Below are 17,248 nucleotides of genomic sequence, written 5' to 3' on the forward strand. Positions count from 1 at the left end.
TTTTAAAGTTATGTTGAAAGCACATAAAATATGGCTTAACAATTCTTTATCTTCAAATATTCTTTGTTTGATGGTAATAATCTGACTGTTACTTTTGTTTGTAGTTGCTGGATAAACACACTTTTGTATGCATGTGTATGTACCTACTTTTATAATGTAAATTTAATTGAAGTACTTTGTTTTATTGTACATTTTGAAAATATTATCTTGGAGTCTACTCTTTTAATATGAAATTTTAGCAACTTAAGTTATTGTTATAATTATTCATTATTTAATATATCTCATCTCATTTTATGCTTTATGTTTCCTTTATGTTTATTGAGTTTTGGTAAGGATTATCTTTAAGTTTCTAAAAAATATTCTCTATTCCTATAATTTTCAAAATTAAGAACACAATAATACCATTTGGATGTTCTAAAACAATATCATTTGAATGTTTTTGATACAACCTTAGTTTCTAAGACAAGATTGTTATTAAAATATAATTGTTACTTTTTTTTTTAAAGATTTTATTTACTCATGAGAGACACAGAAAGAGAGAGAGGCAGAGACACAGGCAGAGCTCCATGCAGGGAGCCTGATGTGGGACTCGATCCCCGGACTCGATCCTGGGACTTGATCCTAGGACCAGGATCACACCCTGGACTGAAGGCAGGCGCTAAACCGCTGAGCCACCCAGGGATCCCCAACTGTCAATTGTTTTTTTAAAAGCTTATATTTTTCAGTTAGCTTTATAATAATATGTACAATAAGTCGTTATACTCTTGGCTTACTCAGTTTCAACTATTCTCTTTACACCAGAATTTCTCATTTCTCAGAGTATATCCTTAAGTAATTTATTAAGTACTCGTGGAGGTTATAGCTTTCATGGGCTTCCTTATATTGAGAATGGGAAAATTTAATTATCATGACATAGGAATGATAATTAGTTGAGTTTAATATTTTGATTCACAGCATTTTATTTCCTGACAGTGTTGCAGTGTAGGCTTCACTATTTTGAGCTAGGTGCATATTGTAAAGAAAAAGTGTAATGCCAACCTGACATTTTGATCCTTGTCTTACTTTAGCCTTGTATTTTAAATTTTTATTACAATTTCTTCAAGTAGGCCTCCGTTCATTGAGTTTTTTTCCTTTAATTTGCTTTCCTTGTTTTATGTCTGTGTTTTGGTTTGGTTTTAGTTAATATTTTCTACAGTTTCTGTTAATTTTTCTCTCTTACTGTTTATTTTCTGGAAACACTTTGTCTTCAGTATTAATTAACTTGCTCATATTTTTAAAATTTTTTTCTGTCTGAGGTTGTTGTCAACTGTGTCCTATCATATCAACGATTCAGTTTTCTGTAGCATTAAATACACTTTTAACTTCAACCCATTTATGCTTCTTAGCACTTCTGACATGACTTAATTCTCTTAAAACATTTTTAGTTTCCTCACTCTCCATCCATTCTTTGTGTTCCTTCACTTTCTATGCCAGTAGGCCGGAGAGTTCCCTTAATGTATTTTTGCTTATGGGATACCCCATTTTCTCAGTTTACGTATTTGAGTTTTCAAGTTGATACTCTCTTTACCTTCACTTGTATATTTGGTAATGAGCTCAGTTTTGTCTTCCTCTCCTGGATTTATCTGGAATCGAAACAAAAACCTTTTTGTATAGTCAGCAGTCATCCATCTGTTAAATTATGCATCCCATTTCTAGACTCACATCAAGAGGACATATCTGTGTGCCTTGTTTCTGGTCTGGCTGCTGTTTTCTGGCATTCTATCACTAGTGCTGTTCTCTGTGCCTAGGTGAGATATTTCCAACTCTAGCACTCAGTTCTCTAAGCTAAAGGGAAAAAAAAAGATTATTCCCTGCTCTCAAAACCCTTACTATGACCACCCCCATCTATACTCCATTTTGGGGTCTGGAGCTCAAATATGCAGGGTGCCACTATTCAGCCACCTTCCTGCATTCTCTTCCTACTTTGGTGGTTGCTTTCTTTTCTTTCTTTCTTTTTTTTTTTTAATAAAGATTTTACTTATTTATTCATAAGAAACACAGAGAGGAGAGAGAGGCAGAGGGAGAGGGAGAAGCAGGCTCCATGCAGGGAGGCGGACGTGGGACTCGATCCCAGGTCTCCAGGATCACGCCCTGGGCCGAAGGCAGTGCTAAACCGCTGCGCCACCCCGGCTGCCCTGGTGGTTGCTTTCTGAATGAACATGGAATATTGAAAGAGTTGAAGAAGTTGGTTTAAGGACAGATCCTGGGGGATCCCTGGGTGGTGCAGCGGTTTAGCGCCTGCCTTTGGCCCAGGGCGCGATCCTGGAGACCAGGGATTGAATCCCACGTCGGGCTCCCGGTGCATGGAGCCTGCTTCTCCCTCTGCCTGTGTCTCTGCCTCTCTCTCTTTTTCTCTCTCCCTCTGTGACTATCATAAATAAATAAAAAGTTTTTGTTTTTTTTTTTTTTAAAAAGGACAGATCCTGGGAAAGACAGTAGAAGTTGCCCAACTTCTCGCTGGATAGACTCAGGCTCTCTAGCCAGGGAGAATGGACAAACCATCTCTCTCTCTCTGGAGTGGGAAGCTTGGATGTCGGTCTTAATTCAGCTTTGTGACTCTTTCATATACTAGTAACAGATGTTTTGAGATTTAGTGTCCATTTGAAGTTGTGGGTTTTTTTTTTTTTTTAATGTGATTTCACTGGAGATTTAGTGGGAAGAAGGAAGAGGCTGAATCAAAAACTACTGGTCAGGATACATTTAAACCAGTTGTCTACTGTTTCCCTTCACGCTCCTCCTTGGTGGTCATGGGGATCTTAAGGGAAGAAATGGAGTCTAAAAACTCTTTTACTTTATTAAGTGTTAGAGAATGTATGAAAAATAATATAGAGAAAGTTGTAAATACATTAAATAATAATAAAAGTTATCTTTATGGAACTTTCCATTAACATGTAGAGAAGCTATAAAATAGTTTATCTAAAATCATTTACTTAGCAAACAGATATGTCTTTAAAAAAGAAACTATAATTACATGCTTTCATCTACATCCATTTTCATCTGCATCATTAATAACTAGTTTATGAATACCTACTTGAAGAGTGACCTTGGTAGAGTAGCTCACCCTATCCTACATGTGCTGCAATTAGTGTTACCATTCAGATTAGATTATTATACTATTCAATCACTCAACTTCAGCTAATCTTGTATAAACTATTTCCTGAGAAAAACACTTGGTAGTGTAAAGATTGGTGCCATATGTAAAGCTTTGAACATAAATGAGAAAGGAATATGGCATAACTTCATTTTAACAGCATCTGGATACAGGCAAAAACAGTTCTGATTCCTTCTTTTGTGGCACCTGTTCTGTCATAGGTAAGATAGATTTCAGTCAAATAATCACAAAGATAATTATAAAAATGTTGACTCCTGTGCTGAAACCACTTTATAAAGTTCTATGCAAACATCATTTATTATGTCACCATTGTAAAGTAAGAACAGAGAATGTTGCTCTTATCCAATTGTAAAATCTCTAATACTAGAGATCTCTTAAAATCTTTGCAAAAAGGTAGTATTTTGCACTTTCTAAAGAAAAATATTTTCCATTCTTGCACAGGATAGGTAGATAAATTGTAGAAGTTCAGTCTCACCATTTCTGTTTCTGCATAAGGATGTTGCTATTTCTAGTGCGGCTCTGTTTGGATTGTATTGATTCAGTGATAGGGTACATATTCTGTATTCATTTTTTGAAAGAAATAAAATATACACAGCAGGTACACCTGCAGAATGTTATATAAGAGCTGCGATTCTCTGTAGGATGCATGTGTTTATTTGTGCTGCAGTCCCAGAGTGGACATCTTTGGCATTCACGTTAAAAAATGACAGAAGAGGGGAGATTGGTCTTATAAGTTAAGACACTGACCTGTAATCCTCAATCTTTTCTTTTTATTTATATCCTCTCTTCCCAAGTAGTCTCTCCAAATCTAGATTCTCTGAAGCCCAAAATTCCAACAGGTGTTTCAGGCTCAGTTGCTATTAACCAATCCCGTTAACACCCTGCCTCTACAGTCAGCCTGACCAGCCTCAGGTGCTGATGTGCGAACTCCTGGATCTGTCCTTTGGAAAGGTTATTAAACACATGGAGAGAGAACTGCTTTAGAATAAGAAAACACAACCTTTCACCAACTGTGCTTCTGTTGTCAAGACACTTCCCCTCTCTGAAAAGCAATTTTCTCTTCCTCTCTCCATGAAACGAAGGTATCTTGGTCTCATCCTGCCCATTTGCCAAAGTGGGAGATAAGGCAAGTAGGCCAAAGCCTAAGGGTCATGTGACCTGACTATGAGAATAAAAGATAAATCAGGCCATCTAGGAGCACGTTCCCTGTGATGTTTCTCTCAGAAGGCGGTCTTTATTCCATCTCCCTACAGTAAGTGTTTTGAAGGTAGATTCTGTGTCATGTTCTTGTATCCTCGGTGACTAGCACAGCACATAGTCTCATTAAATAAATGCTAGTTGGTTAATAAGGGAGCCCTTTCACCCTAGGTTCCAGAAGTAATAACAGCAGCTGATTGAGCACCATTTCATATCTAATGTCAGGACACTTAGAGACTACCAGAAGTGATCCATGGTTTCCAGCTGGCATAATCCTTTCTCAACTAGGAGGTCACAATGATGTCATAAGGCTCAAAAGTTTTTGTGAGGATTAATTGAAAAATGTATCACAAAGTTGAAGAGGGCAAGAGAGGTAGGGAGAGTTGGACCTGAGATATCTTTCCACTCTGGGGCCTACTGCTGCTAGAATCTTGAAGGAGCCATGTAACTTGTTTGAGCCTCTGTCCCCATCTGAACAGTGAGGTGGACTGTGTCTGTCCTGCTTCCCCCACAAAGACCCATTTGCAATGATAAAGGGTATGATAAAAAAGACATAGGGTCCTACAAATGTAAGGAATTTAGTGGAAAAGAATATGGACTGAAATGTACAAAACCTGGCTCTGACCCATATTAGCTCTGTAGCTGGTACTACTGAAACCGTTTCTTCCTATGTAAAATCAAAGTTCGATTGGTTTATTTCTGATGCCTTTTGTGTTAATAGAGATGAGTTTGTAGAAATTCTCCTGATGTGCATAGAGTTTTGAAATAATCCTGTGTCTATCATTTTAGGCTTTATGAATTCTAAGAAAACGTTGCACTAAAACTTTTGCCCATCTTCTGAATAATGTCTGAATTTGCAGACTTCAATGTGTTTTCCTGTATCTAAAGAATTTGGCTGTACTTAGTAACACTTCAAGCTTTTATCAGTGCCCTCACTTCACTGCTAATGAGTTCTCCTCTCTTCTGTTATCCATTTTGGTGAGATGGGAGGGTGGGATAGCTGGAGGACCAACCTGTCTGTTTCAGTTTTACCTGGGTTTGTCCCACACATCAATGGATTAATCTAGTATAGGCATTCATGGGAATAAACATGCTCACTTGAGACAAGAATTTCTAGACTCTGCAACCATGACAACCATCTCCAGGCTCTTCATTTTGTAAATGTCACACCTGTAGTATTTGCAAGGGCCTTGGAGTTCTTCCCATCTAGCCCTCTTGTTTTTCGTATGGGAAGCCGGGGCCCAGAGAAGCAGCTTGCTGTTGGCCACAGTGACCTGAACAAAGAAAATCCGAAGTCCCAACAGGCTGCATACCATATACTTGGTAGCTCAAGGGAGTTAACCACTGAGAAATCAAATCTGGCATGTCCCCACAGTTGCAGTGTTCATCGTAAAATCTGCCCTTTTGATTTCTTGCTACTTTTCAAATAGAAGCAGAGGTGTTTATTTTATTTCAGGTGTGACATTTTGCAGTATTTAGCACTGTCGACTAAGAAGTGGAGTTGTGGTAATTATATTTGAGTTCTTCAGATCATTCTTGCTTAGTCTGGGCTAACTTTAGATGGCTTATTCTATGCTAGCCACTGTGCTAAAAGCTTTACATGGGTTATCTCATTTAATCTTTCCAATAAAGAAGGTTATGACCTGTGAGGAACTGCACTGTGCAGGTGAGCAAAATGAAGGTAATAGAGGTTCAGTGATTTTCCAACATCATGGAACTCATTCATGGGAAGCCAAAGATAAATTCAGCCTAGCTTCACACTTGGGCCATGGGAGAAAGATCAAGGAGTCCTTTTCCTTGTCAGTAACAATCACCTAGGCACATGGATTTGCTAATCTCATCCTGCCCATTTGCCAAAGTGGGAGAGAAGATCTCCTTTGGAAGATAACTCCTGATAGTCAGAGATGTGTGCATGTGTACGTGGATATATTTATATATATAATGTAGCATGTCTAAGATTCAAGTATTTTGCTATCTTTAGTTTATGAGTTTATATTGGTCGGGGGAGACTAGCACTGACACTAATTAGAAGGGGAAACAGTCCTCCTCTCTCCTCATAGCATCTTGCACCTAGCAGCTCTTCAATAAATGCCTATCGAATTAATCCTTATTCTCTATGGAAAATGGCACTGGAACAAGGACCAGAAGATGTAGGTTCTGGTCATGGTTTTTTTTTTTTTTTTTTTAATTAATTTTTATTGGTGTTCAATTTACCAACATACAGAAAAACACCCAGTGCTCATCCCGTCAAGTGTCCACCTCAGTGCCCGTCACCCATTCCCCTCCAACACCCGCCCTCCTCCCCTTCCACCACCCCTAGTTCGTTTCCCCAAGTTAGGAGTCTTTATGTTCTGTCTCCCTTCCTGATATTTCCCAACATTTCTTTTCCCTTTCTTTATATTCCCTTTCACTATTATTCATATTCCCCAAGTGAATGAGAACATACACTGTTTGTCCTTCTCCGATTGACTTATTTCACTCAGCATAATACCCTCCAGTTCCATCCACGTTGAAGCAAATGGTGGGTATTTGTCATTTCTAATTGCTGAGTAATATTCCATTGTATACATAAACCACATCTTCTTTATCCATTCATCTTTCGATGGACGTCATGGTTTTAACAGCAATTCACTGTTAACAACTAAGCCAGGTCAGTTTTCAGCTACGTGCCCTAGTTTTCCACATCTTCAAGGGAGTCCAAAAATGGAAGGATTGATGCTTCTACAGCAGTAGTGTGTTCACTCTCGGGCTCACAGCTGGAGTGTCCATACACTTGGCCATTTTAGCATGTCAGGCTGGGTGCCTGGCATTGTCACATCCTGAGAGATTCATCCAGACTAGGGTACTGGGTAAGCTCAGACCTCATCAGCCAGGTACAAGGGAGTTGCCATGAGTTGGAGCAGTGCTTGCCAGATACACTGTTGCTCTCAGCAACTCCAAATGGTAGGTAGTTTCAGCGCTGTACCAGTAGGGCTATGGCGAGAAATGGAGAGAGCCTGGACTGCCTGTTTTGGGTCTCATAAAAGAATGACAGCTGCACAGAGAGTCTTTCCTCTGTAGAGACTGTTAGAGCCTGGGAGCATCTACGAAACAATGAGGGCACAAGGAGCAAGAGCCACATTGATGAGACTGCAGGCATGTCCAGATTGGAAGTGGCAAATTAAGAGAAATGATGTGAGTGGGGCAGAATCAAATTTAAAAACAGTTTCAAGATCACCCCTCAGAACTGAGAGCAGTAGCAGTGTAGACTAAAGGGACTTAAACATAATAGGAGGACTGAGAACATCCAGGAGGGGAGCACTCCCTCCATCCTTCCCCTGTGACCCTACTAGCTGGCTGAAAACCAAGGAAATGCAGGTTACAAACCCAAGGGAGCTGAGCTTTGTGAGGGGTCATGACCTCCAAGGTGCATGTTTCTATCCTTCCACCCACTGACTCACTTTTTCTGGGAAGAAAACCTTACACATTTATTAGATCATAATAATAGTAGACATTTGCCATCTTCCTTGCACAATTCTGAATCCAAAATGCTCTGAAAACAGCTTGTTGAAAATAATTTTGTGGCAAACTAATTTGGTGGTAAACCTGACCAAAACAGACAGGGTGCTACTTAGAGTCTCTATTCTGTACCACACTTAGTGGGAAATACGTATGTTTGATGGCAAAAATACTCCTGTATTTGATCACGGAGCGCCTCCACGGACCAAGGTGTGGGTAATAGGCAATTTATGGAAAACGCATCTTGCTGCCTTTCTGAAATTGGAAGAATTCTGAATTCCAAAAACATCTGACCCCGGAGGAGAGACTTGGAACCCGTAAATTGTTTTCTGTAAATCTTGGTGCATTCCTTTATCCCTTAAGGAAATGAATGTTTCCTTTGCTCCTCTCACCCTCACGGAGAAAACGAAGTGGGGGGAGGGGAGAAGCAAAACAAATGTAATTGGTGGCTCTCGGGCTGCAGTTAAGGCTTTCGGGGGGTCAGGGTCCTCAGTAGGAGTCGATTTTTGGAGGACAGAAATCTGGATCTGTACCTTGCCTGAAATTAAAAAAAAAAAAAAAAATCACCGATGTCGCTGCGGCGCTGCAGCATCCAGGTCCTCCGTCCGGCAGCGGCGGGAGCTGTGCGGGAGCTGCTCGGCCTCCGGAGCGTGCGACTCGCGGGCCCGTAGCGCCCTCTACCCTCCAGATCCGGGACCGGACCCTCGCACGGCCGCGGGCCCGCTTGCCTGCGCAACCCTGCGGCCCCGCGAGGCTCTCTGCTCAGAAAACAGTCCCTCGCCACCCGAATCCTAAAGGAAGAGCTGCAGAGAGGGCTAGGAAAATGTGTCTTCTTTTCGTTAGTCCCCGAACAATTCAGTTCGTAACCTAATCCATTAGGGAGCGTGGGCCAGAGACCCCGTGTTTCATTAGTGTGCACCTAGTGAGTCATTTTACACACTAGACATTTTAATTTACAACCTGCTGCATTGCAGCACTTTTCTGGGCCTTCTGCTATGTGATAAGGTATTCTTCTAGCCGCCATGGCTTCAAAAATAGAGATACCCTTTCTTAGTTCAGATTGTTTTCTTTCTTTTCAATTTTCAGTTGCAAATCAAACATGCAGTTACAGAAGCAGAGATTCAAAAATTGAAGACCAAGGTAAGCACCATTAAATGGTGTTCGAATTGTACTTTTTAAACTTTGGGTACGATGAATAAATTCAACCCGAGGACTAAAGGATTTGCTCCTGCGCATTTGAAAGAGTACAAATGTGAGACGTTCATTTCCACCGTTAGATATGTAGACAGACCTGCCAGGGAGAGCATTTACCCCTGGGGGGTAAGCACCACCATATTCCTTCAGTGAAATAGCACAGTGTTTTAAAAATACATATTTACATATCTGCACATATGTGGCCAGTTCCCTCTGAGATTTCCTCAAAAATTAATTATTGTTAATGGTTCTAGCATCCAAATTATGTTTCAACCACTAATTACGCTGTTCTTATTATACAAGCTATTATGCTGCATCTCTTTCTATTTATCTTATTTTAAGTAGGTTTAATCATTTATTTATTTTTAACATATTCATCAGAAACAATGTAAAAAAAGAAACAATGTATTTTAATGTAGCACATGAATACTTTTTCATAGAAAAAATTCCAATTTCTAATAATTAAATATTATGAAATTTACTATAATATGTGAATAATTGATTTTAGGTGTCAGAATGCTACTGGAAATTTTTAGACAAGTTTAGTATGCATTATTTAAATTTGTGGAAAAAAAACAGGTCTTGATAAATCAAGGGAGTATGTATTTTTAGGTTATATATGAAATAACACAATATTCAAAAGGGCATGTTTAGTTGGTAAATTATAAGGTACTTGTATAAATTCCTACAGTTGTATCTAGTTTTATCAAATATGTAATTTCAAGGATTTAAAAATATTTTCTGAATTATTTTAAAATAATATTCTTTATTGTTTTTGTGGTCTTTAAAAACTGAGACATAATTTCTCTCCCATCATTAATGATCTGTTTTCCTGTTCCCATTGAACACTTATTTTGGGTTTTCCATGTGTTTTAAATGGAGATAAATTAACAGGGCTATTTTGGTTAAATGGTATTCTCAGCTAATAACTCTGTAGCTCTTTAGTCAAAACATGTCTATACATCATTCATGGTGTCAGCCAAGCTCTGTGAATAATCATTTTTAAATTAGTAGTGGTTGGTAAATAAACAACTTGAATACAAAACATTGCTTAATAAAAGATGCAGTAAAAACCTAGTCCTGTTTTAAATTGCTTTTGTTTCTTAGCACAGAATGGAAGAATAGATTTTTTTTAATTGTTCATTATAACCAGGGAGAAAGATTCCCCTGTTGATTGCAAGTGCTTTAACAAAGCTAATGTGTTAGACCAAAAGCATTTAATGTAGAAAATCCTATAAATTAGTATTTTGTATTTTTCTCTTTATTATATTGGCGTGTAGTATCTATAGTAGCTTACTTTACTGTGACTCTTTATATCCGTGTTCATAATAGAATTCCTAACTTTGGAATGTTTTTGATTTTTTTTACTTTGTAATCTGTTTTGTCAATGTATTTAGTTTAAAATATACATTAAAAGATTATATATTTATTTGCTGAATGTGGTATGGTTTTGGGATGTCTTCGATTTTGAAAATTGTTAGTTTATAATAACTCTCCATCCTTTTGAACTTGAAAGGAAACATGTGAATTAGATGAAGCCCTAGTTTAAAGTTCTCATTGTGAATAGATGACCTTTGACTCTTCACCTAAAGGATCAGCCTTGAATTTCTGTAGAAATAAGGGGGTTGGACTAGTTTACCATCTTTTCCTAAGAGTCCCTGGAAGCAGAAACACAGGTAACTGCCTTTCTGTTTCATTGGAGGGATTTACTATAAGTCAGCAGTAATTTATATTTTTACTTACACTGTCTTTTATACTTTTATGCAAATTGAAGTTTATGAGGCTCTGGAAATTCAGAATACTGCCAGCAAAATAATAAACTACAGACTATGTTCGTGTCAATTGAAATAAAGAATGTAATCATATTATTAAAAGGGATAAAAAAAAACAAAGTAAAAATAACCAGCATTTATCAGAGGATGCTCAAGGAGCTGTTCCAAGCATGCTGTTGTGTTATATCACAAATCTGTCTTATTGATAATATACTTGAGTCTTAGAGAGCTCCAGTTATTTGCCCACATTTTAAAGGCCAGTGATGGCAGAGCTAGGATTCAACTCTAAACTGAGTGACTCCAGACGCCCTCTGAACTATTAAGCCAAACTGTTTCTGCCCCTCTCTTCTTTCCAGTGTATCTCTCCCCCGTCACTTTTCAGTTACATCTACATCTAAGTATATGTAGGATAAAAGTCTAAAAGAAGGTACATTGAAGTTCATTGGGTATAATCCAGTCAAACTCTAAAACACTATGTCCTGCTCACAGAATTTCAAACAACATGGTGTGATGGGAAGATCATGGGAGTTGAAATCAGATCCAGGTTTTATTATTTATCAGATGTGTGACCTTGGTTGGACAAAGCATTTCACTTTTCAAGGCTTCCATTTTGTAATCTCTGAAATGCTGAAAATAAGACTTGCTCTTCTCATCTCAAGGTTCTAGATGATTAAGTATATGTGACAGTGAAACTTAATTTAAAACATGCTTTTCAAAACATAGTGGATTTTTGCTGCAGAATACCCAGATTATCCTTGCCTTGACATTTGCTTTATCCAGCTGCAAGCAGCAGAAAATGAGAAAGTGAGGTGGGAACTAGAAAAAACCCAACTCCAACAGAATATAGAAGAGAATAAAGAGAGAATGCTGAAGTTGGAGAGCTACTGGATTGAGGCTCAGACCTTATGCCACACAGTGAATGAGCATCTCAAGGAGACTCAAAGCCAGTATCAGGCCTTGGAGAAGAAATATAACAAGGCAAAGAAATTGATCAAGGATTTTCAACAAAAGTAAGCAGCTCCTAATGACTAAAGAATCGTTATGTGCGTCTAAAGAAGGCTTCTATCCAGTGATTTTGTAACAATGAACAGAATAGAAAAGATAATCTTGGTTATCCCTTTTTAGCAGAGTTATAAGGCATAAAGTTTTGGAGATCCCTTCTGTTATTTTTTCATGTGAGATTATATTCTGTTTATTTTATGATTTTTTTTTTTTTTGGCTGTCAGTGACCCCCTGATTTCTTTTTGATAGTTAGCAAGTCCTGGTAACTATGAAAACACTTGAATCTCTGTCCTTTTGGAAACAACTCTGTGACTAGGAAGCATGAAGCCCAGTTGAAGTCACGCAGAATGACTGAACATACAAAGTAACAACTAGGCCCTTGATTAGACTGCTTCTGTCTCTGTACTTAGTATCAAGAACTGCAAAATTTTCCCACTTCAGATAGTGTAAATATTGATTAGCAAGACCTCCTGCCCTGCCATTTTCCTTGCTCAGCTGTTGAGAGAATCACAAGAGCCTCAGTTGCCTGCAGTGAGAGTCCAGTGCCACACTCTGCTTTTGAATCTCATCAGCTCTTTCCAAACGAATGCTGCTTTGCTTCCCTCTGTTGGATTTTAGTGTAATTTCAGGGAGATAGTTACTGGATTTTTTCATCAGTTAGTTCTGACCAGCCAGAACAATAAAAAGTCATGCCAGGACCTCTTCTGGTCTTCCATGCCAAGCTGTAGAGACTAAGCATATGTGTAAGAGTCACATTATCTCTGTTATTTCCTATCACAGAAAGAATGTTTAATATTTAAAGAAGACTGCTTTAAATTATTTATTGTAAAAAAAAAAGGGGGGGAAATAACTCTTTGTGGTCATGGATTCAGTACATCACTGTTTTAACTCTTCCTGCCAAAAATGTCATACCTCATTGTATTTCATGTGATAACTTTATAGTAAATGTTGCCAAATTTGCAGGTTGTATTCCAGGCTCTCAAAATGGAGATATTTTCTCCTTCTCCCCATATTATCCTCAGGTGTGTAAGTGAAGGCCCCCTCTCAGTGTTTCTTACCCGCCAGCCCTTTGCCACATCATTCGTAGAAAGCAAGTCATAATTATCTTCTGTAAACTCTTACCATCCAGTCCCAGCAGTTTATGAAGTATATGACTTTGTAAATGTGGAATTATAACTACCTGACATGTAATCATCTCCACTAAATTACCCAAGTGGGCCATTAGTTCAGTAGCTTCTCTCTAAATCTGTATGGGTACCCTAGAATCAGGAGTTACAAATGACAATCACAGTAAGCAGAGTCAAAGCATTTTTCTTTATGATCCGTTTCAATGTTTTATTTGCTTTCATTACTGGATCCCTTTTTTTCTAACCATGATTGAGTCTCGTTTATTTAAATAGCTGCCCAGTTATTTGTCCCACTGTGCAGTTTATTGTTCAGTTAAGAACTTTCACATATTTCCTCATTTATGGAGTCTTTGATGCCATCAGATCTTTTATTTTCTTCTTAAGAGAACTTGATTTCATCAAAAGACAGGAAGCAGAAAGAAAGAAAATAGAAGATTTGGAAAAAGCTCATCTTGTGGAAGTCCAGGGTCTGCAAGTACGGGTGAGTTACGTGCTCAAAACCACTAAGTAATAGGATGGTTTTGCTGAGTACTGAGTACTAAGACCAGTGCTGCCTTAGAGTTTTATGGATGGATTTTTTTCCTCCTTAGATTAGAGATTTGGAAGCTGAAGTATTCAGACTATTGAAGCAAAATGGGACTCAAGTTAACAATAACAACAACATCTTTGAGAGAAGAACGTCCCTTGGTGAAGTCTCTAAAGGAGATACCATGGAGAACTTGGATGTCAAGCAGACATCTTGTCAAGATGGCCTTAGTCAAGGTTTGTTTAAGCTAACCGCAAAAATGGTTTTTAATGACTATAAAACTCAGCCTTAAAATTTTCTTTTTCTTTCCCAAAGAGTTGAAAAAAACCTTCCTGCCATGAGAAAGACAAAAAGGCTTATCAAAATAAGAACCTGTCATTTGGTTCTTTTTTTTTTATTATCAAAAAATCAATGCTTTGATGTATGAAAATAACAGAATTGCAACTTAAACTACTTAATTTTAAGCCACCATAAAATTGATAGACTTAATAAACTACCTTTAAAAAATTTAAAAAAAAATAAACTACCTTAAAAAAACTACCTTAAAATGATAATTCATCCCATGTAGGGTGAGCCAGTGTTTATGTATTAAAAAGTAAGACTTAGAATTTTTAAGTCATTAGAATGAAGATCTTTTTCTTAACATTAGAAGCTAACTACCTACTTCTAGCACTTGGAATTCATTAAGAAGTTCTGTTAGTTTTATGCTTTTATCTTAGTGTCCTCTGTATACTTCTCATTCTTTCCTGTCAAAGAGCAAATAAAATCAAGACACCTGGGTGGCTCAGATGGTTAAGTGTCTGCCTTTGGCTCAGGTCATGATCCGGAGTTCTGGGATCAAGCCCCACATCGGGCTCCTTGCTCTGCTTCTCACTCACCCTCTGCCTGTCGCTCCCTCTGCCTATGCTCTCTCTCTCTCTCTCAAATAAGTAAATAAAATCTTTTAAAAAAAAAAAAAAAGCAAGTAAAATCAAAACACTGGAAACATTTGCTATTATAAATGTTTGTCTTATTTATGCACCAACCATAAAATGGTCATTTATTTTCTTGCACAGACATCCATAAATAGGTTGTGTGTATGTGAATGTGAATGAATGTTTTCATGTCTATAATATATTATTAAATTAGAAAATGTATAATAATTTATAAAAATAAGTATACAGGGAGATATAAAACCTTTGGTTTCATCTTTTAAAGTTTTTACCTAATAATCCTTGGAAAAAGCGAAAGTAAAAGAATGTTGTGAATCAGCACTGTCATGATAGGACAGACAGCTCACAGGCAGAGCGATTTGACATGCAGTAAAACTGTTCACTAATGAGCTATTTAATTCTTTGATGATCTTTTTCACATACTAAAATGTCTCCAACGAGACTTTTCTGATACACAAGTGTTTATATCATATCATTAACTTTTAGAACTACACTCTTAGCTATTAAAAATGAAAAGTATTGGAAATCTTCATTTAAAATTAAAGTGAGATCTAGAGATTTGAGACCATTTACTACATTTTTATTTTACATTATTACGGGCTTTCCCGTAATAAAATATAATGTGTAAATAATGCCTCTTGGGCATCTTAAAGAGGAATATTTAGCACCAGCATTACCACTAACTGAAGAGCTGTGTGTCTTCAGGAAGGTCATTCGGCATCTCTGGATTGGCTTTACTATGTATAATATAAAAATAGTAACACTTCAGTTTTCTCCATACTAACAGGTATTTTGAGGTTATATGCATTTGTCTCTGAGGTGAATAAAAGCTTTTATAAGATTATAATTTTTATATCTGGAACTCTGTAACATTGATTTCTAAAGAAAAATGTCAGAAAAAACAATGGTTTTGTTTTCACCTTTTTGAATATTTTAATTCCATTAAATTAATTGTAGTTTATAATAAATATGTGTTTCTGCCATGATAGGCACAAAGTATGATCAGTAACCAATAGCTTTCCAATGTTCATTTCATTTCTGTTCATTTATTTCAATTTAGAAATCAGTATCTTGTCAAACATCTAATTAATGGTATTTATTAAATTATGTGAGTACAGAAGATCAACAAACTCTACTATTAACATGCTGATTTGGATCAAAACCTTATATTTCTTCTGAACCCTTTTCCTATTCTACACCCTCCATTTTGCCACATAATTATCAGTTTCCCTAGCAACACTGTGGGTTCACAGTGAGATGCAGAGACTACTAATTCTTACTGAAACCAATCCATGCTTGTGCAGTAGAGGTGGAATCCGTCATCTTAGACATTAGTAGCATACATATCAAGCGGTGCTCTTCCAGTTTTGCTGCCGAGGACAGTCAGTGATAAATCTCCTTGAATTTCAATTGCTTGATCACATAAACTAAAATGGCTTGGTCAGTAGCTAGATAGGAATGCTCTGGAAAGCACTTTTCTAAATTGATCCTTTGCTTCCGTTGCTAGGGAACGCTGAAGTCCTAGAGGTTTAGAAAAAGAAGTAAAACTGCGGACCAGACACAGGCCAGTCAGCACTTAAAGATTTCCCCCCCCCGCCCCCCCCCCCACACACACCTTTTTTGCAACAGGATGGGTAAGGCAACTACCCGTCAGTTTTGCTAGTTTCTGCCCCCTAGATGCAGTGCTCTGTCTCCCCACTTCCTGGGGACTGTCCAATTCTGACTTGCTTTCTGAGCACTGGAGTGTTTTATTGATAGGATGAGGGCTTTAGCATAACTTTAGGCCTTGAGGCAGCTCAGTGAAGCAAAAGGATGATCAATTAAAGTCCGTGAAAAACTATGTTAGAGTGAAATAGTGAAAGAAAGACAATGGAAGGAGACAAAATGAAGGAGGCAGAAAGGGAGGAGGAGGAAAGGAAGAGCACACAAGAGGTTGTTTCTTTGCAGGGAGTCATGCTCTTCTAAGAATGAGCTTCCCAACTGAGGAGGGATTAATTACGTGACTCTCAGTATTGAATTATTGTAAGTTTTCAGAGTGATAAAATCATTTTTCAAACTAAGCAGAAATTTCCTACCACAACAATTCTATTTGAACACTATTTGTGTGGTTTTCTCTATAAACCAAGCCTACTCAACTATCTCATTAAAATGTTGATATATTATACAAATCCATTACTTAATATGCTCTAATACATTTTCTTACCATAATACATAAAGCAAATATAACAATTTTTTTTTCACCAGGAGCCATGACAAACCCTTTTTAGGGATTATTACTTAATTATTAAGAGTTATTAATTAGCACTTACTTGTTAAATAAAACACATTGTTTTGCCTGTGTTCTAGAATGTGAAAAGTAATTATTTTGCCCTCCTGCCATGTTTTGTGTTTGTCATTTCTTAGTGCCTGAGGTCCATGAGCCCTACATGACTAGAAATGTCTGCTACTGCCCTGGTAGTTAAGTCATGATTAGAATAAGAGCAGAGAACAGGTATGTTGGAGAGATCTTGAAAGAAAAGTATTGTAGTCTTAGTTTGATAGATTCCCTGGAAAACTCACTTTAACAACATGAGCTTCCTGCACTTCAAATATTTTGGGATCCTTAAGATGATACTGTTTTTGGCTTCAGATAGTTTAAAGTCTCTTGTGAAAGGTTCTGCATGGTCCATAGAGATAATGAAAGAAAAACTAGGACTAATTGGTAGAAGTTACATATGAAAGCAGATTATCATTATCCTGCCTTGAGAGGTTAGAAGTATGTATGATACCATTAGAAAAGTATTTTGAATACTGAAAGCCTGGTGGCACACTGACTTGTAAGAGGAAGGATGGCTCCTAGGTAGGAAGAA

General features: G+C 37.5%; 1 protein-coding gene across 38 annotated transcripts in view; it reads left to right on the forward strand.

Annotated features, from left to right (window-relative positions):
- The window catches only part of PPP1R9A (protein phosphatase 1 regulatory subunit 9A), a 312,437-nt gene that overhangs the window by 242,893 nt on the left and 52,296 nt on the right, over positions 1 to 17,248 (forward strand). For all 38 annotated transcript variants that reach the window (XM_072764309.1, XM_072764313.1, XM_072764315.1 and 35 more), the window contains 4 exons: positions 8,933 to 8,986; positions 11,593 to 11,822; positions 13,326 to 13,422; positions 13,532 to 13,703. In XM_072764309.1, coding sequence (XP_072620410.1) covers positions 8,933 to 8,986; positions 11,593 to 11,822; positions 13,326 to 13,422; positions 13,532 to 13,703 — 553 coding nt within the window. The remainder of the gene's footprint in view (positions 1 to 8,932; positions 8,987 to 11,592; positions 11,823 to 13,325; positions 13,423 to 13,531; positions 13,704 to 17,248) is intronic.

Source organism: Vulpes vulpes, chromosome 7 (genome assembly GCF_048418805.1).
Source record: "Vulpes vulpes isolate BD-2025 chromosome 7, VulVul3, whole genome shotgun sequence".
Classification (NCBI taxonomy): domain Eukaryota; kingdom Metazoa; phylum Chordata; class Mammalia; order Carnivora; family Canidae; genus Vulpes; species Vulpes vulpes.